The sequence below is a fragment of the Taudactylus pleione genome, unplaced genomic scaffold (assembly GCF_031769625.1).
Source record: "Taudactylus pleione unplaced genomic scaffold, aTauple2 ptg000019l, whole genome shotgun sequence".
Taxonomy (NCBI): domain Eukaryota; kingdom Metazoa; phylum Chordata; class Amphibia; order Anura; family Myobatrachidae; genus Taudactylus; species Taudactylus pleione.
Window position 1 is genome coordinate 31,960,967 of NW_028284421.1, and position 24,995 is coordinate 31,985,961.

Below are 24,995 nucleotides of genomic sequence, written 5' to 3' on the forward strand. Positions count from 1 at the left end.
TGTTTGTCCATGGCGCGGCCTATTACGGTTACAGCACCGGTACAGGAGCCGCCCTGGGCTTGTTTCGCTCAGGCGTTAACAGCTTTAGTGGGCCAGTTAGCTCCGCAGCCCGCGTTTACTCCGATGGGTTTGTCCCAGCAGTCTGTGGTGTCGTCACCCATGCAGGGGTTCCCACGACAATTGGTGGTACCCCACAGTCTCCCTATTTCCCCGCTCCCGGGTTCTCAGGAGCCAGCGTGGGTTAACTCCCTGACGAGTTCTGTACAGCACTTGTCGGATGTGTTGCAAGGGGAGTCTGTGATGCGGCCTCATAAAAGGCCGGTGGCGTCTCTGTCCGCTCCTTATGAGGATGACGAAGGGACGTCTGATGATGGGGAGATTCTGGATCCTTACGATCAGGAACCTTTCCATACTAAGGACGCTGATGCTAAGTCCAAAGTATATATTCCTGGACTTATTCGGGCGGTCCGCACAGCCTTGGTGATTGAGGACGAAGTTCCCCCAGCGGCTAAATCTAAGTATGCCTTTTTCAAAGATGTGAAGGGCGATGCCACAGTCTTTCCTCTTTCGGGTCAGTTGGTGGACCATTTAGAGGAGGCGTGGAAACAACCTGGCAAAAGATACCAGCCGCAGAGACGCCTGGCGGTGGCTTATCCGTTCGCGGATAATTATTTTGCTAAGTGTGAATCCCCTCCACAGGTGGATTCTCACGTGACCCGTCTTGTCCGTAGTGCCACATTGCCGATGCCATCCATGTCCTCCCTTAAGGATGCTACGGACCGCAAGGTAGAAATCTGCCTGAAGTCTGCTTATTCCCTTGCAGGGGGGGCAGCACGGCCGGCTATGGCCATTTGCTGGGTTGCCAGAGCGATGGAGCGCTGGGCGGATTCATTAGAGGCTTCTTTTGAATCCGACTGTCCGGCCGAACAGGCGGAGTTGATTGGCAATCTCCGTGATTCGGCCACCTACATCAACGAGGCGGCTCTAGACATTAGTACTCTGGTGTCTAGAATTTCTTCAGCAGCGGTAGCTGCTCGTCGCACCTTGTGGCTGCGATCCTGGAAGGCGGACGCAGATCCAAGAAAGGTCTGGAAGCGTTGCCGTTTACCGGAGAAGTTCTCTTCGGTCCGGATCTGGATAAGATTGTGGCCACGCTGGCGGCAGCCAAATCTGCTTGTCTCCCGTCGGCCGCTGCTCCTTCTGGTTCTGGACCATCGTCCTTTCGGTCATCTAGGGCCCAGGGCAGGCCCAAACCACAGTCGTTTCCTCGACAGGCTGGCCCTAAGAAATCGGTCAAGCCCCGGAAACAGGCATGGAGTACCAGACGTCCGGCCCCCAAGCCAGATGACAAGCCTGCGGCCTGACGGTCCGGGTCTCCCCTTGGGGGATCCCAGGGTGGGAGGCCGCCTGCTGCAGTTCTCCCGGTGTTGGTCGTTCACTACGACAGACACTTGGGTTCTGGAGGTGGTCTCTCACGGGTACGCCCTCTCCTTCCGGCACAGACCCCCGGCTCGATTCTTCACCACGGGTCTACCATCAGACCGGAACAAGGCTACGGAGCTGCGGAAGGTATTGCACACTATGCTCCAGGCTGGAGTTATAGTGCCTGTTCCATTCTCCCAGAGGGGCCAGGGTTTCTATTCAAATCTTTTTTTGGTACAGAAACCCAATGGGTCATATCGTCCGATTCTCAACCTCAAAGCACTCAACAAGTCTTTGCGGGTCCCGAAGTTTCGGATGGAGACCCTACGGTCCATCATTCTGGCGCTGGAACCTGGGGACTACATGGTGTCATTGAACTTACAGGACGCTATGGCGGTCATGGCGGCTTCTCTGCGGCTGCAAGGAGTCCGCATGTTGCCGTACTTGGACGACCTGTTATTGGTGGCAGGATCTCCAGAGCTCCTGTTACACCACTTGGACCTGACCATTGCACTGCTGCAATGGCACGGCTGGCTAATCAACTGGCAGAAGTCCACTCTAATCCCGTCTCGGAGGATTCTGCATCTTGGAGCCTTATTGGACTCGGGACAGCAAAGGATCTTCGTGACGGAGGACAAGATCTCTGCTTTACAGTCAAGGGTGCGCAGTTGTCTGCACAGCCGCCGGGTGTCCTTACACTCGGCGATGAGGTTACTGGGCTCCATGGTGTCGGTGTTCGACATGGTGGAATACGCCCAGTTTCACTCCAGACCTCTGCAGCACCTGATCCTGTCCAAGTGGAACGGGCTGCCTCAGTCTCTGAAGTTCCAGACGATTGTGCTCACCCCGGAGGTTCGCCTGTCCCTTGCGTGGTGGTTAAAGACGACCCACCTCAACAAGGGACGTCCGTTCTGGGTTCCAAATTGGGTCCTGTTGACAACGGACGCCAGTCTTCGGGGCTGGGGAGCAGTTTCGGGTCCACACTTGTTCCAGGGCAGGTGGACACCGACAGAAGCGGAGCTTCCAATAAATATCTTGGAACTCCGTGCGGTCTTCAATGCTCTCCTGCAGGCACAGCGGTTTCTCCAGGGTCACCCGGTGCAGGTCCAGTCGGACAATGCTACCACCGTGGCCTACATAAACAGGCAAGGAGGAACTCGCAGTCGGGCGGCTCTCGTAGAGGTCTCTCGGATCCTGGTTTGGGCGGAGCGCAATCTTCCGGCCATATCAGCGGTCTTCATCCCGGGAGTGCTAAATTGGGAGGCAGACTTTCTAAGTCGCCAGGACGTTCATCCAGGGGAATGGTCCCTGCACCCGGACGTTTTTCAACTACTGGTGGACAGGTGGGGTCTTCCAGAAATCGACCTCATGGCGTCCCGGCACAACAACAAGTTGCCGGTGTACGGGTCTCGCACAAGAGACGAAGGGGCGTCTCTGGTGGATGCTCTGTCCGTCCGGTGGACGTTCAGGTTCGCATACCTGTTCCCTCCGGTCTCCCTTCTTCCACGGGTAATCCGGAAATTCAAACAGGAAGGAGGGACGCTCCTGTTGATAGCTCCCGCGTGGCCCAGACGGCACTGGTTCTCAGACCTTCAGGGTCTGTCCGTGGACAGTCCTCTGCGGTTGCCGCTACGACCGGACCTTCTGTCTCAGGGTCCTTGTCTTCACCCGGACCTGACTCGGCTGTCTTTGGCGGCGTGGCTGTTGAGACGGCCATGCTGAGGTCCTGGGGGTTTTCCAGCTCTGTGGTGCGTACCATGTTACGAGCTCGGAAACCGTCTTCCGCGAGGATATACCATCGCGTGTGGCATATGTTCTTCCAGTGGTGTCGACCGAGAGGTTATGCACCGCGGGAGTTTCGTCTGTCTCGGATTCTCGCCTTCCTGCAAGCGGGACTAGATCATGGGCTTCGCCTTGCTTCTTTGAAGGTACAGGTTTCGGCCCTATCTGTCTGGTTTCACCGTAGGATTGCTACAATCCCGGATGTGCGCACCTTTATGCAAGGTGTTCTCCGTATTCAGCCGCCCTTTGTTCCACCTGTGGCGCCTTGGGATTTGGCTGTGGTCCTGAGGGCTCTCCAAGGACCGGCGTTTGAACCACTGGGCTCAGTGGATATTAAATGGCTAACAGCTAAGACTGTTTTCCTTCTGGCCGTTGCTTCAGCCAGACGTGTTTCTGAGTTAGGGGCTCTTTCTTGTAGACCCCCTTTCTTGGTTTTTCATGGGAACAGGGCAGTGCTCCGCACTCGGCCCAAGTTTCTTCCCAAAGTTGTTTCCCAGTTTCATGTTAACGAGGAAATAGTTGTTCCGGCCTTTAACTCACCGGGTCTTTCCGTGGGTGAGGCCTCTTTGGATGTTGTGCGGGCCTTAAGGACTTATGTTGACCGCACTTCTTTGTTTAGGAAGTCGGACGCTTTGTTGTCCTCTATGGCTTCTGTAAAAAGGGTTGGCCTGCTTCAAAGCAAACTTTGGCAGCCTGGATCCGTATGGCTATTTCTGAAGCTTATCTTCATGAAGGCCTACCGGTCCCTCCTTCTCTGAAGGCTCATTCCACTAGGTCTGTGGGTCCTTCGTGGGCAGCTCGACGTGGTGCCTCGGCAGTTCAGATCTGCAAGGCTGCTACGTGGTCTTCTGTCCATACCTTCGTGAGGTATTACTGGTTTGACACCTTCGCCTCTCAGGATGCTTCCTTCGGGCGGCGGATTCTCCTTTCTGCACAGGAGCGTCCCCACCCTTAAAGGATACTGCTTTGGGACATCCCCAAGGTATCCTGTGGATACCCTATGGACCCTGAAGTAGAAATATGAGATATGGTAAGAACTTACCCTTGTTATCTCTATTTCTACGAAGTCCATAGGGTTCCACAGGATTCCCGCCCTGTCGCACCTGTGCTGCAGATGGGCTTTGCTCTGGTCACCGGTTTTCCGTCTCCCTCTGGTGAGAATGTGATTCTTGTATGTGTCCAGATCTTTGTTCTCTCTCTTCCTTCTCCTCCTCCTCCGGCCTATGGCTTGGTAACTAACTGAGGTGCCTTGGCCCGGGGGCGGGGTATAGGAGGGGGACCTAGTGCATCCTGGGAGGCTGAAAGCTTAACTCTTTGGTGCCCTGCGACTGACGTCACACCTATACCCCAAGGTATCCTGTGGAACCCTATGGACTTCGTAGAAATAGAGATAACAAGGGTAAGTTCTTACCATATCTCATATTTTTATGCGTCCTTCAGTATGACCACAGCGGTCATTTACTCTGCCTAGGTTACATTTGTCTTATATTCTGTTATGATCTAATAACTCTATAGTGTCTGGTGTATCACTTTCTAATGTCTGTAATTTCTGGCATTTTGGTTGATTTTTTTTTTAATCACCTGAGGCACATTCACACGTTCTAAGGCCCCATTTATCCTATAATGTGCCCTTTACCAGCGTCTTGGTTGCCTTGCAAAGTACCTAATGTATACATGTCTGACAGCACAAACCACACTGGTTACTTTGGCCTTAGCTGACATCTAATTTTTATTGCTCAAGAGCAGGTTTACACAGCCACAGCTACTCTGATCATACTGTATCCTTTGCTGGTTTCTATACCCATTTACGTTTCTAATCTATCTTATCTCAGTTACAAGTTAGTCATTTTGTGTGACCTAGGATGCATCTTTCTGTAGAGTCACGGTTGTACGGATGGCATGCTGTTGTACTGGACTCTAATACAAGTACCTTTTTTATTTACATTTGGAGTGTCTAAGAGTGGGACTTCATCCTCCAGCACCCCTAGCCGGGGAGCGCTATGACAAATCTACAATATTACTGTTGACTTTGTCAGTTTGGACGTTCTGGTATCGGCCTGAACCTGTAGGTCCTTGGTGAAATGGATCAGCCTATGCCCTACTACCTGGCCTCACCATACACAGCCTCAGGGCCGTTGACGAAGAAATGGGCCGAGCTGGTTTGGGTTAGCACCTTTATCGCTTGGCAGGTTAGGTATAGGCCAATCCTGAAATCTTCTGGCATCTCTCCACAGATAATCCTTCTGCCTTTTGCTTGTGGGGCCTCCCTGGGTCTGGTGTTGATCAATATCTATACAGAGTTCAGTTGAGGAGTTGGATATTGTGTGAGAGTTCTTAGTGACTCTAGAAAGCTCCATCATCTCCTCATTGAAAGTACAATATGGGCTTGCTCTACTGGAGATCCACAGATTCCCAGAGGCCCCACTGCCTTTCTTCTCTCCCACCTTGGACGAGAGACCATCGCATTGATAGCTACCTGACCTACATGGTGAATCGGGCCTGTTCCAGGGAGTAGGATCCAGGATTTATCCCTCTTCTGGATGTCTCTCTCCTCAAGTACATTTTTTTTTTTTTTTTTTTTTTCATGCTTCGTAAAAGTTTTTTTGTAAGTTTAGGCTGGTAGGCAGTTTGCCCATTCAGGTGATCCCAAGTTGGCCTCGCAGGACATTGTGCGTGAATCTCCGCAGGTTTTCGGCAGCTCCTCCCTGGCATCTACTGCTCAGACTGAACCTTTCCAGGTCTGTTCCGTAACTGGTCTCTCTCTCACCTTGCTTTGACAGGATGGCTACCTAGACCGCTTTCCCGATTATGGGTTTGGAAATGGGTCTTTGTCTATCTTTCCTTATGGTGTAGGTCTTGGCCTTGTAGATCTGTTTAGCATGAATGGTTCAGGCCTTTCTCTATACTTTCCTCCACCAGATACTCCACACTCCCTCCTTTTACCTCCTGTTTCCCCTGGGGACCTGGTGCTGGTCCTACAGTCTCTTAAGTGCCATCAGTTTTTACCCTTTGACTCTGTGTACCTTAGATGGCTTACGGTAAAGATTGTTCCTCCTGACCATCTCTTCTGACAGGGGTTTTTCTGATTTAAGTACCCTTTCTCTAGGTTCTGCAGACTTCCTTGTCTTTCTTGCTGGAGATTGTTTCCCAGTTTCAGATCAACCAGGGAATGGTGGTCCCTGCTCTTCCTGTGGAGGATCATCAGTTGTCTTTCAGTACTTTTGACATGCTGCAGGATTTACGTGTTTATGTTGACAGGAGCAAACAGGGTTGGCCAGCCCCATAGCAGGGAATAGCTCGTTGGATTAAGGCGGTCAGAAGACATGCCTCATTTTGGTGAGCATGCCTGTTCTGGACTCCATGACGGCCCACTTGACCTGGTCAGTCGGGTCCTCTTGGGGGGGGGGGGGGGGCTCTGCATGGGGGCTTGGCTTAGCTTTGCAGGACTGCTGCATGGTCTGCAGCGCATACTTTATAAAATTATACCATTTTGACACCTACACCTCTTAGTAACATTAAAACTGCTACACACGGTACGACGTGTAGCCGGTGATGCGACGGCCGACATATCGGGCGGTCCCCACACACGGAGCGATCCGCTGCATTATATGCCGGCACTAACCCCCTCTCCCCCCCCCCCCCCCCCCCACGTCTCCCACCTCTCCAGATCACTTGTGCAACATAAAAGATCTGGAGGAGCGATGAACTATCCTATGGGAGCGATATACCCACACACGGAATGATATTCAGGCGTAGGGTCCTATGTGTAGCACAAGTGTTTTTCCTTTGTGGGCAGCTTTGGGGCATTCCATTGTTCCCCATGTATGAAAGAGCAAATAGGATTTTGGTTCTTATCTGATTAGTAATTTTCTCTGAATTCATTGGGGACATTGGACCCCAACCCTTACGCCCTTAGCTTGCTCTGGCTTGTTCTTCTGCCAGGGTTGCATGATTTAAATCAAACTATTTAAACCAAATGATTTAAATCATCTGGGTTAAACTATTTAAATCAAATGATGTAGCTGTAGCCCTGGATCGTGCACAAAGACTCAACTGCACAATCAGTGAGGTCATGTAAGTGTGGAAGAAGCTGTTAGATGATTTTGAAGAGATTGGACACTACAGCAATGTAGTAAAGATGGCAAAGGAAAGAGCTAAAATTGCACTCACAGATACCCACTTGGCTAATCTACTTGCTCCTTGGTACAGGGGAAGTCCTGCTGAAATTGAGACTGCTATAGAGTTTGCTCATTCCAATAATTGTCAAATTGTGCTGGTCATCATCAACTTTTGTGCATCCATGAAACAATTTGCACCATACTTGGCGTAAAGTGTCCACTTTAAACATGTATCTCCTCTAGCCTGGTGGATGTCCTACGCAGCTCAACTTCAGTTAGACAATTCTGTAGTAAATCTTCTAAAGCAGATGTTCACCGCAGTTTCATCAAGTGCAGGAATTGAAAGGATTTTTTTAAAGTACAGTTTTGTACAATCCAAAACACGCAACAGATTAGGAAATGAAAAAGCAGCTAAGCTGGTTCAATGCTACAGAGCCTTTTGAGGACAAACGTAAGGACGTGGACAAAGACATGTACATGTTTGACTCAGACTCAAACAACTGATTTGAGTGAAATTCAGAGCCTAATTGTACTTCTTGATGCAACTGTTTAGTGTGTATTTATTCTATTACTGTGTTCATTTTGTTACTGTTCTCACTTCAAAAATTGTTCATGTATTACTAAAGCAAGGTGCAAACATCTAAAATTAAACCGTTTACTTAAAAAAAAAAAAAAATGTAATTTAAATTCTAAAAATCTTGATTTAAATCCAAACCGAATTTTTTTTTTTTTTTTTAAATCCGATTTTTATGAACCCTGGTTGTGGCGATCCAGGCACATTGGTCTCTCTCATTGTGTGTAAGCTCTGTGTGTCTGGCTTTTTTTCTCTTCCTACTCCCTGTCCTTGGGCTTTCTTAATATTGACTGGAGGCTGCAGACAGGGGGTGGGGTATAGGGAAGGAGGAGCCTGTGCTGTTCAATGCTTAACCTTTTATGCCCAGACTCCTCCAGCTCCACCTAAACCCTGAGTCTACCGTGGATTTAGAGAAAAGGATTTATCAGGTAAGAACCAAAATCCCCATCTATTCTCTTGAAGTAAGATGGTCCAAGAGACGCATGCAGTTTCTCTGAATCCCTTTTTTTTATTTTTTATTTTTGTCTTGTTTGCAGTTACCGTTGTGATGACTTTGTGGTGAACGATACAAAATTGTGTTTAGTGCAGAAAGTTCGGGAGCACTTGCAGAACTTGGAAAAGTGAGTAGAGCAAAAAATTATTTCTAATGGTTCATTTTATCACTGCAAAACTAATAGTAATTTTATCCAAGTTGCATCTCCTTTAAAGGGCTGCTTTCTAATGCTGCTCTGTCCCTGCTTCATTACAAAAAGCTGGCCACTCCATATACTTATAACCCTGTCTTAAGGGGCCTGATGCAGGCAGCTGAGACTGCAGTCACATAAGTATATCGACATCACTTGATTTGTCCCTGTGTATGACTCCATCAATCCACATAGAGCATTTCTGCAGAACAAACCTAGAACACTACCACTTGCCTATATAACTAGAGCAGTAAATTTTGTACTCCATGATCTTGTACGCAATGTATTGAAGAGCAAAACGTGTTAGAGCCACTATGGGGAACAATAGAGAAGGGAGCAAAGCAAATTTCGATAGTGATTTGAAAGAAACATTCCCTTCACCGTCCATTCCTGTATATGACTTGGTTGTAACATCCATGTTGGCCACAGTGCATTCACTTAATGCCCAAGTCCTTACCCTGTTTGGAATGAGGACAGTGTTGTGCCTCCTAGCATGGTGCTTATGGAGTTGTAAATCTGTTCTCTGAAAAATTCTGTTTGCCAGTCTCCAGGTAAACTATAATATAGTATTATTAACAATGCACTTTCTACAGAGATTGCTCTTGGTACTAGCCATAGGTCTATTTATACCTTCTATTTTGTCCCTGAGATTGTCTCTGCATATCCGTGAGGCGCAGCAGTAGGGTGAATCGGTCAGTGATTCGAACATTTTCAGCTTTAATACAGTAATCTTACATTTTAGTGCATACAATCTTAGATTAGATACATATGTTTTATTGATGTCATTCATATTATTCATTCACTGGAAATGTCTACACCTCTCCTGCGTTATAAGTTGTACAATTCTAACTATTCCTTCAATATTTAAATGAAAAATTTATTTTAAAAGTATACATAGTAATAGTGATGGCACATGTCTCACAACAGTTTATGTTGTATCTTCTACTTACACCATTCCCTTAAGGGGGGAATTCAATTAGCTGCGATTAGCCTTATCGTGCTATTTTGTACTTGTGCCTTATCGTGCAATCCTATTCGCCACGACTTTTCGCATGTGCGAATTCTCCGTACCATTTGTCACAAAAAGTTTTCACCACCTCCTTAGTAGGTGAAAAGTTGTGCAAACCCCCTATTTGTGGCTAAAAATGTCGGCCCTTGGTTCAGAACCACTTGGACACCTTCCTTAATGACTAATTAGGCTAAAATACATTTTTAATTCGCATAATTTGGACAATGAAATTGTACTTTTTCACCCCAAATATAACAAGTGTAGGAAAATTGGTTAATGTTGAACAGGTATATGGGGGTGCTGTATGAATGGAATAAGTGTTTTTAAGATTACAGGTGGGTTTTAGAGGCATATTTTGAAGGAACTTTGTGTCTTTAAATGACACAAATATATACTTACAGGCATTTTAGTGCACTCACAATTTAAGTTGAACAAATATTTTGCCAAAAAACACTTGCTTTCTTTCATTATTTTACTGTTTTAGAAACATGCATATAACAGCCATTTGACACGTTTTTAAAAAGCCCCCAAATACTTGTATTATGGCCACTAATACTTTTTTATATGGTTATCCTATATCAGTTTGGGGTTTTTTGGGTTACAGGCAGATTTCCCCATTGTTACCTATGCTTATTGCAGTAAAATTCACAAACAATTATTGCGCGACTGCTGCTTTACGACTATGATTGTGCAAAAAATGTGGACTTGCATAGCCGCTATAAGCGGTAAAAGGGTGCAATAACTTAACGTGCATTAAATTATTGCATTATTGCAGCTAATTAAATTCCCCTCCTAAATATGAGAATTCTCTTAACCTTTTATTCACTAGATGGTTCACCCTGTATGTGTTCATCTAGTTATATGGCTCCTATCCTCCCAATGTGTGGCTGGTTGGTGCAGAAAGTCTTGTGATAACAATTATGAAACGGCACACTCTGTATAGTGAGATGACCCAGGGCCGTAGCTAGGGTAGTGCAGCCGGTGCCATCGCACAGGGGGCACTGTTTGGGCCTCTCCTATCTCTTCCCTGGCCATGAGGCCATTCCCCTTTTTTGGGTGCATTATGTCCCTTTGAAAAATTAGGGGGCGCCAATACTCTTTCTGGCACCAAAAAGTCTAGTTACGGCTCTGAGATGACCAGAACATACTTGTAGTCTGTTCTTTCCTCTTCCACACCTTGTGCTTCACCCACTGTTGAGGTTAAACTTTTTTCCCAGGGATGGGGACTGTTTACATGTCATAATACATGTGAAACCTGCCCTGTCTGTATATTCAGTGATAACATGTTATTTGTGAGAGATGACTTTTCGTTACCTGGAAGATTACCTTATCTCTATGGGGTACAATAATGATATTCTCACAGGGCATACCTGAATTGTTTAGTTATTTTTGGAGCAAAATTTGTTCTGCACATTCTCAAGGTATTTGATGAAATTCTTGAACATAAAAACTATTTCATTGCCTAGCAGATAACCCGTATGTAGTTTTTATTCAGAATGTGACTTTAGAGAAATGTTTACATAGCAGAACAGATTCTCAGGATATATTCTCTTTCACAAAAGCACTTTATAGTATTTGCTATACAGGTTGAGTCTCCCATATCCAAAATGCTTGGGACCAGAAGTATTTTGGATATCTAATTTTTCTGTATTTTGCAATATGTGCATACCTTAATGAGATCTTTGGGATGGGACCCAAATCTAACACAGAATAGATTTGTTTCATATACTCCTTATACAATATGTTTAATAATTTTGCACATTAAACAAAGGGCCAGATTCAGTATGGATCATGGCTGCGAGTTATGCACGCAGTCTCACTGCGGAGATATGCTAATCCACTGTGATCGCTATGCCGTCGCAGTACAACAGAACGACCACCTTACCTTACACACATCCGTAATACTTTGCAAGTCTGCAAAAATATTGGTAACATTGAGTACCATCGGAGCCTCATGCACTCTTACACAAGGTCTGACCTTACTCAGTAATTGCCAACCTTCCAGTATGCAGTGAAAGGCTAAGCTGCGTATAGCATCACAGTGGATAATTTATGCACGCCCCTGCAACGGCGTTCAAAAGCACTGGCATGCCGGCGTTTTGCCGAACATGCCCCCCCGTCACCACTCCTAAACAGCACTTCCTTTTAATCACTCTGCGATGGGTCTGCTTACTCACTGTGATCGCAGTCCCGATTTGCAGTGAAGTGTTAGCGCACACACATTGTGATGCATGCGCAGAAAGCAACAATCAGCCGATTGCATGCGTAATCACAGTTGCGATCCTTGCTGAATCAGGTCCAAAGTTTCTATACATACATTAAATTAATTTGTTTCATATACACCTTATACACACATACTGAAGGTAATTTTATACAATATTTTCAATTATTTTGTACCTTAAACAAAGTTTGTGTACATTGAACCATCAGAAACTAAAGGTGTCACTATCTGTCATGCTAAAAAAAAAAAATCCCTATTTCTCCTTCATCCACTAGGGGACACTGGAGTCTCTGTACAGTGGGGTATTGATGTGGGATAACCGGGAGCTGGCACTTTAATAAATCTGAATAGTAGCTAGCTCCTCCCCCCTCTATACCCCCCTACAAGTCAGTCTTAATTTTGTGCCAAGGGAGCTGGTCACATACAAAGCTCTTTGCTAAATATCAAGGATCCTTGATCAGCAAGAGGATCAGACGGGCAGCCTGTCTGCTTCGTTGGAGCTGCCAGGGAGACCTCATCGCCGCTGCTTACAGCGTGCGCTGGGGTCTTCAGCTACAGAGACCACTGTCTCTGGGGGTTACCCATACACGCTGCTTGCGGCACTCGTCGCGGTCCCCCATTAGCTCAGCCCGCCGCCAGCAACATTTGGCAGCAAGAAGGTTAGTGACTCCTGGCATCCTGAGTAGCAGGGTGGCCAGGACAAATGACAGGTGGGCATTAAAAAGCAGCAATGATACAGCGCTAAAAGGTGCCCGAACGGAGGGGGCGGAACCTAACACGCAGTTCTGCTCCTGCCTCCCAGCGCTCCAAAAAAGAGTCTAGTGGACATTTTAGAAGACACAGGCTGCTGACAAATGCAGAAGAGAGACCTGTCTGCCCAGATTGTGACTGCACAGTGGGGTTAGACTTGTGAAGAGCAGGTTAGACTGTGTTTACACAGCGATTTACAGAACATTATATTGTGTTACACAGCGCTGGTCTCTGCATCAGCGATGGTTGGGCTGGGTTAATAGCATAATCTCCCTCTATGCCCTTAAGCTCTTCTTTCTAAACAGTCTCTCTGTGTGTCTTTGTCTATCACTACCTTTTCTGTGTGTGTGTGTGTGTGTACAGTGAATTGGTAACATGACTTTAAAGGGGTCTACGGCTGCACAAAAAGCTTTCTCCTGTAATAATTGTGCACACATCCAGTTCCCTGTTGTGTGAAAAGTGTGTTTCAGGAACATAGACTGCAGCATCTCCACAACACCCTATTTGGGCTGATCAAATTACATCAGTCATGTCTCAAATGTCTGCAGAGCTGGAAGCTGCTCGCAGGTAGAGTGTCTGCTTTCTCTGAACCAGACTGGGCGCTGTCTTTAGCCAGGTCTGTAGAAGGGCTCACAAGGGTTATGTTAGCCCAGGTTCCTCCCGTGGCATCGTCCTCTATTGTCCCTGCTAGGAGACTAATACCGAATCCCCTTATGTGGGATGATCCGGAAGAGGACGACATGCCTGATGCAGAGGAAGGGGAGGAACAGGCGCCAGAGGAAGCGGAGCCTGTATCTCAGGGTGTAGAGGCGCTGATTGCAGCTATATGCCAGGTGGTACATGTTGCGGACAGGGACTCTGCTGGAAGTTAGGCCATCTATCTTTAATAAGAAACAAAGACTAGCAGTCTCCTTTCCGGTGTCTGAGGAATTGGACGAAATCCTTACCTCAGCGTGGAAACACCCAGATAAAGTTTCAGATCTCACGTAAACTTTTATCCTACTATCCCTTTCCTGCAGAGAGCAGGAAATTATGCGAATCACCTCCTTCAGTGGACCCTTCAGTGTCACGTCTGTCTAAAAAGACTGTGCTCCCTGTTCTTTAAAGGAGTCTTCTGACAGGAAGTTGGAAACTACCTTATAGTCTATGTACACTGTAGCAGGGGTGTCCCTTTGACCCGCATTAGTAAGCTGTTGGGTCAACAAGGCGGTTGAATCGGAGAAAGGGATTTATCGGTAAGTACCAAAATCCTGTTTTCAGGAATATTCCATATTTTTTTAAACATTTGGATATGGGAGACTCAACCTGTACTACAGAGAAGAGGTTTTGGATAAAATATAGTGGTTCTACAATGCTGCTTCTAGGCTTCAGTATTTCTGCATTTGTTTGTATTTTTCTCTCTGTCTTTTGCCTAGAATTCTCGATACTACTGTAATGTATGTGTATCCCAAAGTTCTGCAGTTACTCATTTCTGGGAATTTCATATCATGAATGGTAATTTATTTTGAACTAAAGCTTCTAACCTACATGTATATATGCAGATGCTACAAATCTGCGTAGCGTGATACATGTTGTTTTCTGCATTGGCAGTATAGATAGTGCTGTTAGTATTGCTCATTGTTTTATATCATAAAACATTTATTATTGATTTGGCACAACAGTACATACATAAGAGAGATATTCAAGGCAGGCAAAATAAATGCAGAGGGAGGACCCTGCTCATGAGAGAACTTACAATCTAATTGCAAGAGGACACCGGTGAGACAAAAGCAGTGTGTGACTTTTGGGGTGAAGATTCTGACCGTTGTCAAGGTGTGGGTAGTATAGGTCAAAGTAGGGTAAAGTCTGATTTACAGAGAGTGTTTAAGGGTTTGATTGCTGTGTGAGTCTGGGCGTGGCAAAGTATTCTATGGGCAGTATTCAATTGTTATAGCGTGTCCCATCTCCTGTCTAAAGTGTCGGGTGATTGCTGGGCGTTATTCAATTGTTGCTGATCACGCCCATAATGGACAGGTTTAGCCATGTAAAACTGCTACCTCCAACCAAAGTGCTGGACGTGATTGTGAAAAGTGCATTTTGGGCGTCCAAACAGGTCACTCTTCGCCGATTTCACCTCGCCACTCCCTGGGACTGCGAGCTGAAATGATGCGCCGGCAGCTGATCGCGCCCGTCAGGAGCAGCAATTGAATAGCTCCTGTTGGGCGTGTAAGGGGGCGAAACAATTGAATACCGACCCAAATGTGGATAGCAGCATTTGAGAAGTCTTGCAGGAGTTAGGTGGTTACCAAAGACAAGGCAAGGCACAGATCTAAGGGAGCAAGAGAGAGCATATATTGATGAGATTTGAAGGGGTAATTGTGTTGATAACTTTGTAGGTGAGGATGAGTAATTTAAATTGGATTCTGGAGGACCCTGTGAACAGTGTGGGGGATTTGTAAAGTGGTGCAGCATATGTGGAGTGGAAGATCATACTTGCTGATATGTGAGGGTGAGTATATGTATTCTGTGGTGGATGGTGGTGCCAGTGAAGCAGTTTGCATAGAGGGGAATTGGAAGTAGAGACCATAAAGGAGGGGATTCATTGTTAATGAGCCAGGAAAGAGAGGTTATAAAGGGCATTTGAGTTAAGGGTACGAGCAGAATAGGGTGATCCAGTGTGATGACAGCAGCAGAGAGATCCACGAGGATTAGTATAGAGAATTTACCTTTTAGACTTTGCTGTGCGTAGTTTGTTGATCACTTTTGTGATTTCAAAAACGAGTTTATCTATGTACAGAGATGTCATTTCTCTGACACTGCTATGGAAAAAACAACTGTTGATATTGCTACTGTCTCTTATTATATGTAACAGTGGTTCTCAATCATTTTCCACTTGTTTGCGCCTGGACGCGCATTTGTGTTATTTGTAGCCTCGACATTTGCAAAGCAATACATTACATTTGTAATATAATTGCTATTAGATAAAATGCTTAGGCACCGCTGAATATACAAGCAATTAATGTGCTATAAACCAGACTGTAGAATGAATTGTACATGTATTTCTCTCATATTGCATGTTTTGTATAATATATAATTGACAATAAAACTCCCTATTTTCTGTATATGCTTTCTTTTACAAACTTACAGGGATAGTCTTTTTCATATTGTTATCAGGGTCCTACTGTAATGAATGGGCCTAGAGATCCCTAGGACACTGCTTTCCCTATGTGTCCAATTATCACCTGGATGTCCTTCCCCACCATTGCATAATATTTTTCAAGTACCCCTAAATATAACGGTGAATAACCGTGAGGATACTCATACCCTACCTAGGAGAATTATGCGGCAAGTAACTGAAGAAAAGCGTGCCTCTGTTGGGAAGATCAGCTTTGCTCTTTGTCACGTTTTATAATTTGACTTTTAACAGCACTTCCTTATTGATCTCGGGGTGATTCAGCACTGGATGGATTTGCAAAGCAGCACACAAGCTTGCTATTATGTTAATACAGCAGAAGGCATCATACCCGACAGGAGCAACATGATCCTAGCTGCGTCCATGGACGCAGCATCGGGTCATCTGCGTGATCCTTGGCCGGCTGAGTGACCATGGGATCACGCAGGCCGGCCATCACAGATGTTCAAAAGAGGCCAGGAAATCTCCGTTTGCCGACGAACAGCCTGGCCTCTTCCCTCCCCTCCCAACAACAGTGACATGCCTCCATTTTGGAAAACAGAAGTCTTTGCCGTCCCCTCTCCCAAACAGTAGCAGACTGTCAATCACTGACAGTCTGCTGCCGCTCTGCGGCCGAACACGCAGAACCCGGGTCCTGCGCACGCGCACATTCCCCACTATCGGGAATTTGCGTCTAACATTGCACTTGTGTGTAAGGCTGAATCACCCCCTCAGTCTGACCCTGCTGGTGAGCAAGCTGTCACTTCCTGATTTTTATGCAGGGAGCGTCTTACATTGCATATGGAGTTTACAGGCATGACTCGCTTTTTACCTATTCTTCAACGGCTGGGAATTGCTCTAATTGAGCTCTGCACTGTGATGGTACTTAGGGGTTCATTAGAGGAGAAGCAGTATGTTCTTTGTGCACTGTTACTTCCAATTATTTTAATCATTTCTAGAAAAATGTTTCAAAACCGTCTCTAGCTGACACTGAATGTTCATAAAACTTTCAATCCATGTGTGATGTAAATAGTCATTTCTTTGCACCTAAAAATAGAAATGACTTTTCAATCCTTAAAATAGTGTCTCTTATTTTCCTCCAACTGAGGATTTGTTTACAGCTCAGCATGCTTTCTTTAACACCGGCCCCATTGGACAAGCGTCTATTTAGTTTTAGATCAACATGATTTTGAGGAATTGGCTGATTTTCACGGCCTCCTGACAAAGGTCACACTTGGTGTTTTGTGGCATTCTGTGGGCTGCTGGATCTGTGTTGGACACATGGTTTTTCTGTATCTACCTCCTACTCTTTCATCACCTCCTCCTATTTCAGTCTGCCTATGCTCTGTACTATATATCGGGCAGTGACCAGCAAGGATATGGGAGTGAAGCAGCGATCTACTCTTATTAAAAAAAAAAAAAAAAAAAAACTATTATAAATGTTATTCTATATGACAGATGAAACCCATAAAAAAAAGTTGTTGTTTTTTTTTTTTTTTTTAAACTTTAAATTAAAAAAGAAATCACTCTTGGGTTGCTGAAGGAGAGACTGACCGAGAAAGTGTTTTTAAATGGGAGTGGTCTTTTTGTTATTTATATATTTTAGTATTGTAGCCTAGCAGTAATTGTCTCTTTTTTGTATTGGTAGCTCTGCTTTCACAGTAGAACGGCATAGAAAAAGGAAATTCTTGGATAACTCTTCACTTAATAGAAAAATGCTTAAAATAAACGTAAGTATCAATGTGCATCTTCAGTTTGGCTTGGTTTATGCTGCTACTTAGGCAAGGGTCGATTTACAGTGCAGTCACAAATGGGCCTGGAAAATATGGTGACCTTCTGAAACCCAATATTAACATTTAATAATATTTCTATAGTGCCAGCGTATTCTCTTGTGCTTTACAAAACAGTAGTAAAACGAGACTTTGTAATGACAGACAAAGGTAATAGGGCCCTGCTGGCAAGCTCTCAATCTATAGTAAAGGAATAACTGGCACTGTAAGATATGGGATCACAGCATGACCTTACGTTGCCATCCTGCTGTGGGCGACGGCTTTTGAAAATGTATGTGTTCCTACTGCACACAGTTAGTGACTTCCATTGGTGCAAGTTAGCCAGTAGACCATCTGCGACTGTGTCAGCAGCACACCACTGTTGTGCCACAGATAACTGCTGCCACCTCAAGGCTTGTTCACCAACACCTGGACTTCATACTGTACTTCTGCTGGTTGCTTATTCTGCATTTTCTTATTGGTTTACTTTGGATCAGCACTATAGGGTAGCAGTCAGCCGATGGATGAGAGTGTTTGCTCTTATCTCTAGGTCACAGGTGTACAGTAGGAATAGTCTTTTTGCATGAACAACACTGGATATGTACAACTGTTCACTGTTCTGTAACAGCTCTTTTAAGGGTTCAAGATGTTAGACATCACTTTACATTGGGCAATTCTCTTCTTTTTATATATAGTTTTCCACACTTGTTGGCAGGGAGAAATGTCGGCAGTGTAATGAAGCACCTTGTCACACTAAACCAGTCCAGCATGATCCACTTACATTGCACGTGCATGATATTGTCTTTCTTTTAACATTGTGCTCAGGGGCATTGGTGTGTTTCTGTGTGTGTGTCTCTCCATCACCACCTGTCAAGGTGAGGGAGATCATAGGCCCTTTCCCACCTGGTTCCACTAAATCTGTGGGATTTATCTATTAAATCTCCAATTCAAACTCACCAGGGCTTAACACTGCAATCAGGTAGTGGAAAGATCCCAAGGCAATTCCCTTCCTGGTACCACTTGTGAAGGCTTCTGGACTCCCAATGAGGAGCTTTGCCTCTTGAAATTCCACAAACGAGAACCTTGGGTGTGGCATTATGCCACTGGATGAGCCTCTGTTCCTACTCTACCACCGGGATAATTGTTATTACTGTCCTGCAGCAAGAGTAGGGAAAGGAGAGGTGGCCACAGATAGATACTATTTATTAATATTATTTTCTGACATTCTTTTGTAAGGGAAGTACAAGTGCCCTCTGTGCCACTGGTTTACGAAATTTGGGGAATACCTGTTTCATGAATGCTATTCTTCAGTCGCTAAGGTAAGCTGGTACTTTTCAATCAATGTCACAAGCTTCTAACTCAAACTAAACTTCAATGCTCCTTTGGCTTGACCAAATGTTTTAATATTGCATTAATTTGGGCTTCACTGGGAACAATGTTACACATTTAAGTTTTTTCCAGCATAATATAACTGAAAACAGTTTGACCTATTTGTGTAACATAATTAATTCACCACAAGATGTAACTTAATTTTTCCAAGAATAGTGGTGCCAAATACTACCTAACCTTAGTGTTGAGTCAATTATAATAGATTTTTACTATTCCTCTGTAGGCGGTAGTTTGTCACAGCCTGTTCACTAATTCTTGCTGCCTTTCTAGCAACATTCAGCAGTTTTGCTGCTACTTCAAGGAGTTACCAGCAGTGGAACTTCGAAATGGAAAAACAGCTGGCCGTCGAACTTACCATACGAGGAGTCAGGGGGAAGTAAATGTGTGAGTTTTATATTAAAAAAAAAAAAATTAAAAAAATTGACAAACGTTGGATCTCTTCCCATTGCTTTAAACACAAATTATATTTTTCTTCCGTAGTTGTGTATAAAGCCATTTCACGTTTGGATTCAGCTGTTATAATCACAGTAGTCTGCTTGACTGCATTATACTGATGTTGAGCATCTAATTGTCCTCCTTTACCTAAACATTCTGTAGTATTCCAAGCAGTGGTTTTCTGTAATACAAAGCTCAAACTTTAAGAACTTGGCAGTCCACTTGGACTGTAATGTTCTGTTTTGAAATTGGTAAAAACAGCGTATGAACAAAGTATAGTAGCCAGTCCTGTGAGAAGACTTTAGTATTCTTTGATTCAATAGATTCATCCAAAAATGGAATTGTTAGCACGCAGATTAATAACTGTAAAGTGGAATTGATTGATAACGCAGAAGGTTTCACTTTCTTACATTTATTTGCCTTATTTAGATGCTAGAACATTTATTCATACTTCAGTGTACTGTAAGTTATTTATCAGTTTTGCAACTACTATTCATGTATGTAAAGAGCTATGTCCCTGAAGGTCAGATTCTATATGAGCTGAAATGCATAAACTTTGTGGCTGTAAATATATCTTTTAGAGATTATGGGATAAAGTTTGTTTATTTTAGTTTCATCTGGAAACCTCTGCTGTGTGTTGACTGTTACTGGCACACATTTTTCTCCTTTATCCACCAGGGGACACTGGAGATCAAGACACTGGTGTATAGACTGGTGGATGAGTGAAGCTGGCACTTTAAATCTTTTTGAGTGTGAGTGACTCCTCCCCCTCTAGCCCCCAGAAGCCCCAGTTTTAGAATCGTGCCCGAGGGAGCCGGTCACTTGGGGCTGAGCTCAGCCCTTACATAGTCTCTTTATACTTATTTTTAGTTCCCTCCTTGAGGACAGGCTGACAGCTGCATCTGTCAGCCTGCTAGATGGAAGCATTGGAGGACCTGCCACCACTAATAAAGAGTGACTGTCCGGGTCCCAGGCACCCTGACACCAGCTCAGGGAAGGGACGTGCCACAACCTAATATAGAGGCTGTGTCCATGTGTCCTTGCCCACCGCAGACCTGATGATAGCAGCACGGTAAGTATGCCTCTTCCCCTGACTAACAGGTCACTGAGATTAATTAACCTGCGGTCCCCCCATCCTCCTCCTCCGCCTCCTCTTCTCTCTTTACTGAATACTGAGCTCAGAGGGCTCAGTGAGACTCAGGCGCATACAGTGTCCTGCACTCCGGTTGTGGACTATCTTGGGCGTCCCGGAAGTATAGTTTTGTCTGGCAAACATTACAAGGAGGAGTGCATAGCAGAGAAAACTGCTTAGCACAGCAGGGGGAGTTGGCTGAAGGTCAGAGGCAGCAGCGCCTTGTAATAGCGCGCCTGTATCAGCGGGGGAGGCCAATTTTAATAGCCGGTGGCTATAAACTGTATGATGGGTCTCCCACATAAACACCGGCAGGAAGTATAGGGGGGGGGGGTGGAGTTACCTCGCGACACGCGGGTCCCCAGCCCAGCATGCCAGCCAGCGCTGCACGGACTGCACTTATGACTTTTACAGTAGTGCTGCTGGTCAGTGGACATTTAGCACTGACCCAACGCCAGTGCAGTCAACTACCGCTATAAGAATGGACATGGGGGGGGGGCTTAGCGCCGGTGCAAATTTTCACTCCCCCGCTAGAATGGACTGGAGGGAGCTTCCAGTTGTGGCTCTCAGATTCCGGTCATTCCATATGCTCAAAGAGGCTATATACCTCTTTATATAGCGTGCTTCCACATGTGGGACACCTGCCTTTTTAGTACACACTGCTGTCCTGCATTAAGTACAATCGGAGGCTGCTGTGGCTCAAGAGACGGCACACAGTGTCTCAGAGACCTGAGTTCGGATCTCAGTTGATGCCCACTTAGACTGCAAAAATCGATAGTCTCAAATATGTGTCAACAATGCTTGCTCTGCAGCTATAGAGCGTTTGTGTCTCAGGTTCTCTTCCTGGGACAGGTTGGTTAAATGTAAGTGTGTATATGTAAAGGTTGCTGCAGTCTTTTGGCCTATGGCCGCACCATGAGTAATAATACCCTGTAATTGTATCAGCAGATTGTAAATTCCATTACTCACTTATGTCCGATTTATTGAAAGACGAGGAGGAAGCATTATAGCCTCTGAGTGTAACGCATTGATCTGGTATTGCAGTACTTCCAGGACCGGTGCACAAATTATATCATTATAGCATTAACGCTGCTTCGCACTGTGGTAATGTACATATCTTACTACATTCATTTTTAGTTTTTTTTTTTGGTATTCTACTGGTTTCTCTATCCTTCTTTGTCGGATAGACCTGGTCTGCCAATCCTTTAGTGCGGGTCAAATTCCTTGGGGAGTTATATCCTTCTGAGGGTACGTAGGTGCTCATAGTTTAGCAAGGAGGGAAAACGGGAAATGTAGAGTGATACGCATTGGTTAACAAGCTCTAGATGTTTAATGATTCTTCTGGACAATCACTTCCGAGGTCGATGGGTGCTTCACAGGCATCGCTCCAGATCAATGTGCTGGAACTGTGTGTAACCTTCAGGCTCTTCTGGAAGCTACCTTCCTTCTCGAAGGTCAGCCTGTTCGGATCCTGTCGGACAATGCCATGCCATGACCGTCGAGTTTATCATCCTTCCAGGAAGGACACGCAGTAAAGGGACCTTGCGCGAGGCAAGTCACATTCTACGGTCAACAGAGCTCCATGTTTTGGTGATCTTGAGGGTGTTCTTCGAGGAAGTGGAAAACTGGAAGGTCGACTTTCTCAGTTGTCAGGACCCTCATCCTGAGGAATGGGACCTTCAGCCAGGGGATTTTCCCACCTGATAGTCAGTAGTTGAGGCAGGCCAGACCTACATCTCAGGGCCTGCAGGCGCGGTCTTCTGGTGACTCTGTACTGCTCCAGTACTCGAATGCAGAGACTGTGGGCACTCTGACGGTGTTAGGATTTACAACACTGTTTTTCTTGCTACGCCGACCTGGCCGTTGGGCCTGGTTCTAAAATCTTCAAGTGCTCTGAGTCAAGAACCCCTGGCTACTAGCGTTTTGCCCGGATCTCCTGCTTCTTGGTCAGTTCCTCTTCCCTGACTGATGTACAGCTCCTGCATTTGATGACGTGACTGTTAAGGCCACTATTTTAAACGTAGCTGGGGTTCTGGACTCTGTGGTTCCACCGGGTTCAGGGCTCACAAGCCGGTTTTGTCTGCTCATTATTATTAAATTTGGTGTTCTTAAGAGCGAGGGGGTTTTCACCACTGTTATCCGTTGTCCCGTCTCCTGCCCTTTTTCTCTGGGACCTGGATGCTGGGTTATGCCTCGGTTCTCTCGAGAGTTCAGGTTCGGCATTGTCGATTTTTCAGCTCCGCCTAGTCTTTTTTTTTTTTTTTCCCTTAGATTCAATCTTTTCTTTAGGGGGTTCTCCTAGGACAGCCTCCTTGTCCCGCCTACACGTTAACCTGGTTCTGCTGTTCCTCCAGTCTTCTCTGTTCGAGATTTGGAGGACGTGGAACTGTAACTCCGCTCTTGGATAAGGGTTCCCCTATGAGCCTTGGCTTCGGACAAGCTGGTCTTGGAGTTGGGAGCTCTCTTTGGTCTGTTTCCTTATCTTATTTCCTTTTTCATGTTGACCGTGCCGTCTTACTATTAAGGTGGTTTCGGCCTTCCACATCAACCAATCCTTGTGGATCTGCTGTCGAATGACTCAGCCATCCTTCATTGTAGATTGTGCAGATTATTCGGCTGCGGAAGTCAAATTCCTTGTCTGTCTTTTATTGTGCTGCTAATAGTGCTTGACCTGCTTCTGTTAGCCTCATGGATCCATTGGCCATCCGACAGGCGTATGATGTATCAAAGGTAAATAAATGTGAAGTCTGCTCAGCTCACTTGGAGTTCCAATGTCCAAAGGATTTCACTTGGAGTTCCAATGTCCAAAGGGGCGTACCCTTACAATTCTGGGAGATAGAGGTGGAAGTGTCACTAACACTTATGGTACGTACACACTGGGCGATAAAGTGGACGACTGAACGATAACAATATCGTTATCGTTCAGTCGTCCACTTTATCGTCCATTTTTAACCCCAGAAAGATGAACGATGACGACGACGCGCGTTCCCACGGGTCGTTCGTCCTCATTGTTCATCGGGCTGACATGCAGGCCAACCTGACTATCTCGTCAGGTTGCTGCATGTCAGGGAATGGGGGAGAGAGCCCGGCGCTGAGCGATATCGTTAATGATATCGTTCAGCGGCTGTGCTCAATGTCATGAACGACATTGAGCACAGCCTGCCGGGGACAACACTACACGATATCGCTCAGGGAGCATATCGTGTAGTGTGTACCCACCATAAAAGATTTAAAGTGCCAGCTCCACTCATCCACCCTTCTATACCCCAGTGACTTGATCTTCCGTGTCCCCTGTGAAATTGGAGAAAGGAATTTTACTGGTAAGTACCAAAATCCTATTTTTTTGCTAACAAAGTGATGTGTGCTGTTACACAGCAATCAATCAAAAATTAGCTGTGCTCGATCTAGCGCAATTTGGACAAACAGTCAAAGGAAATATCTGGTTGCACTTTGTTAGTACATAACTTGGGTCCTTTTTAGTATAACAAATAGTATTTCACTTTGTACTGTAAAAGTTCATTAGTATTATTACTTACTATTATGTGACTGTTCATCAGCTGCAGCATCTGTCTATGATTTTCTAAGTACGCCTGAAGCCCACATTCTAGTGTATCCATCTCCATTGACTGACTTACAAAGTGGCTGACAGCCAGTATGTGATGTAGTGGTATAGATAAGGAAGCAGGTGCAGAGCGGGAACTGCTGCAATAGTGAAAAGGTTACAGTGCAACATGTCCCTTGTTGCTGTGTACTATTTTAGTAATGTTTAACTGCTATTTTAGTAAAGTGGACATAATTTTTAAATGCAAATTTGATAATATCTAGAAATTATGATTGCTTCTAGGATAACCACATGAAGAGCGTCTGTCATTGTAACTGTGCAAAAGTTTAAAAAGGTTATGGGGTACATTGAGATCTAGACAAGGAAAGAGTCACATTATTGGCACAGACAGACCTTTCAAATTAGGAATCGTCCCAAAATGGTTATTCTGCTATAGGTGCTATAGCACCTGCTATAGGTGCTTATAATGGGTAACATGTGAATGTTTGTTTTGTAGGTCATTGGTTGAGGAGTTCAGAAAGACTTTGTGTGCATTGTGGCAGGGCAACCAAGCCGCATTCAGTCCGGAATCTTTATTCTATGTGGTTTGGAAAATCATGCCAAACTTCAGGTAACTACTTTGAGACAAAATGATGAGTTTCTATTAATCAGAAGCAGAAGAACTGTCGGTTTCAGAGCATGGTACAGTGTAGCAAAAAGTTAATACATGGACTGTATGTGCAGTGTTTATGAAGGCGCTTGCAAAGTAATTATTAGACATAGAGTTGAAGTATTTGTGGGTGAGGGATAGTTCTTCAAACATGGCATTTTATTTATCAACAGTAATTTATATAGCACTGTATATTATGCAGTGATCTGCAGAGAATCTTATCCTTTCACATCCGCCCCTGCTGCACTGGAGCTCACAGGTCGAAGGAGGCGAAAAGTCCAGCAGGCGAAAGTCTGGACTTGTCGCCTCAACTTGAATACGGGCCTTAGACTTCATTAAAAAAGTGCCA

At 45.3% G+C, this 24,995-nt stretch overlaps 1 protein-coding gene across 3 annotated transcripts in view; it reads left to right on the plus strand.

Annotated features, from left to right (window-relative positions):
- USP3 (ubiquitin specific peptidase 3) overlaps positions 1-24,995 on the plus strand; it is a 65,038-nt gene that overhangs the window by 19,583 nt on the left and 20,460 nt on the right. For all 3 annotated transcript variants that reach the window (XM_088446497.1, XM_088446505.1, XM_088446513.1), the window contains 5 exons: positions 8,433-8,516; positions 17,359-17,440; positions 18,716-18,798; positions 19,139-19,252; positions 24,494-24,607. In XM_088446497.1, coding sequence (XP_088302623.1) covers positions 8,433-8,516; positions 17,359-17,440; positions 18,716-18,798; positions 19,139-19,252; positions 24,494-24,607 — 477 coding nt within the window. The remainder of the gene's footprint in view (positions 1-8,432; positions 8,517-17,358; positions 17,441-18,715; positions 18,799-19,138; positions 19,253-24,493; positions 24,608-24,995) is intronic.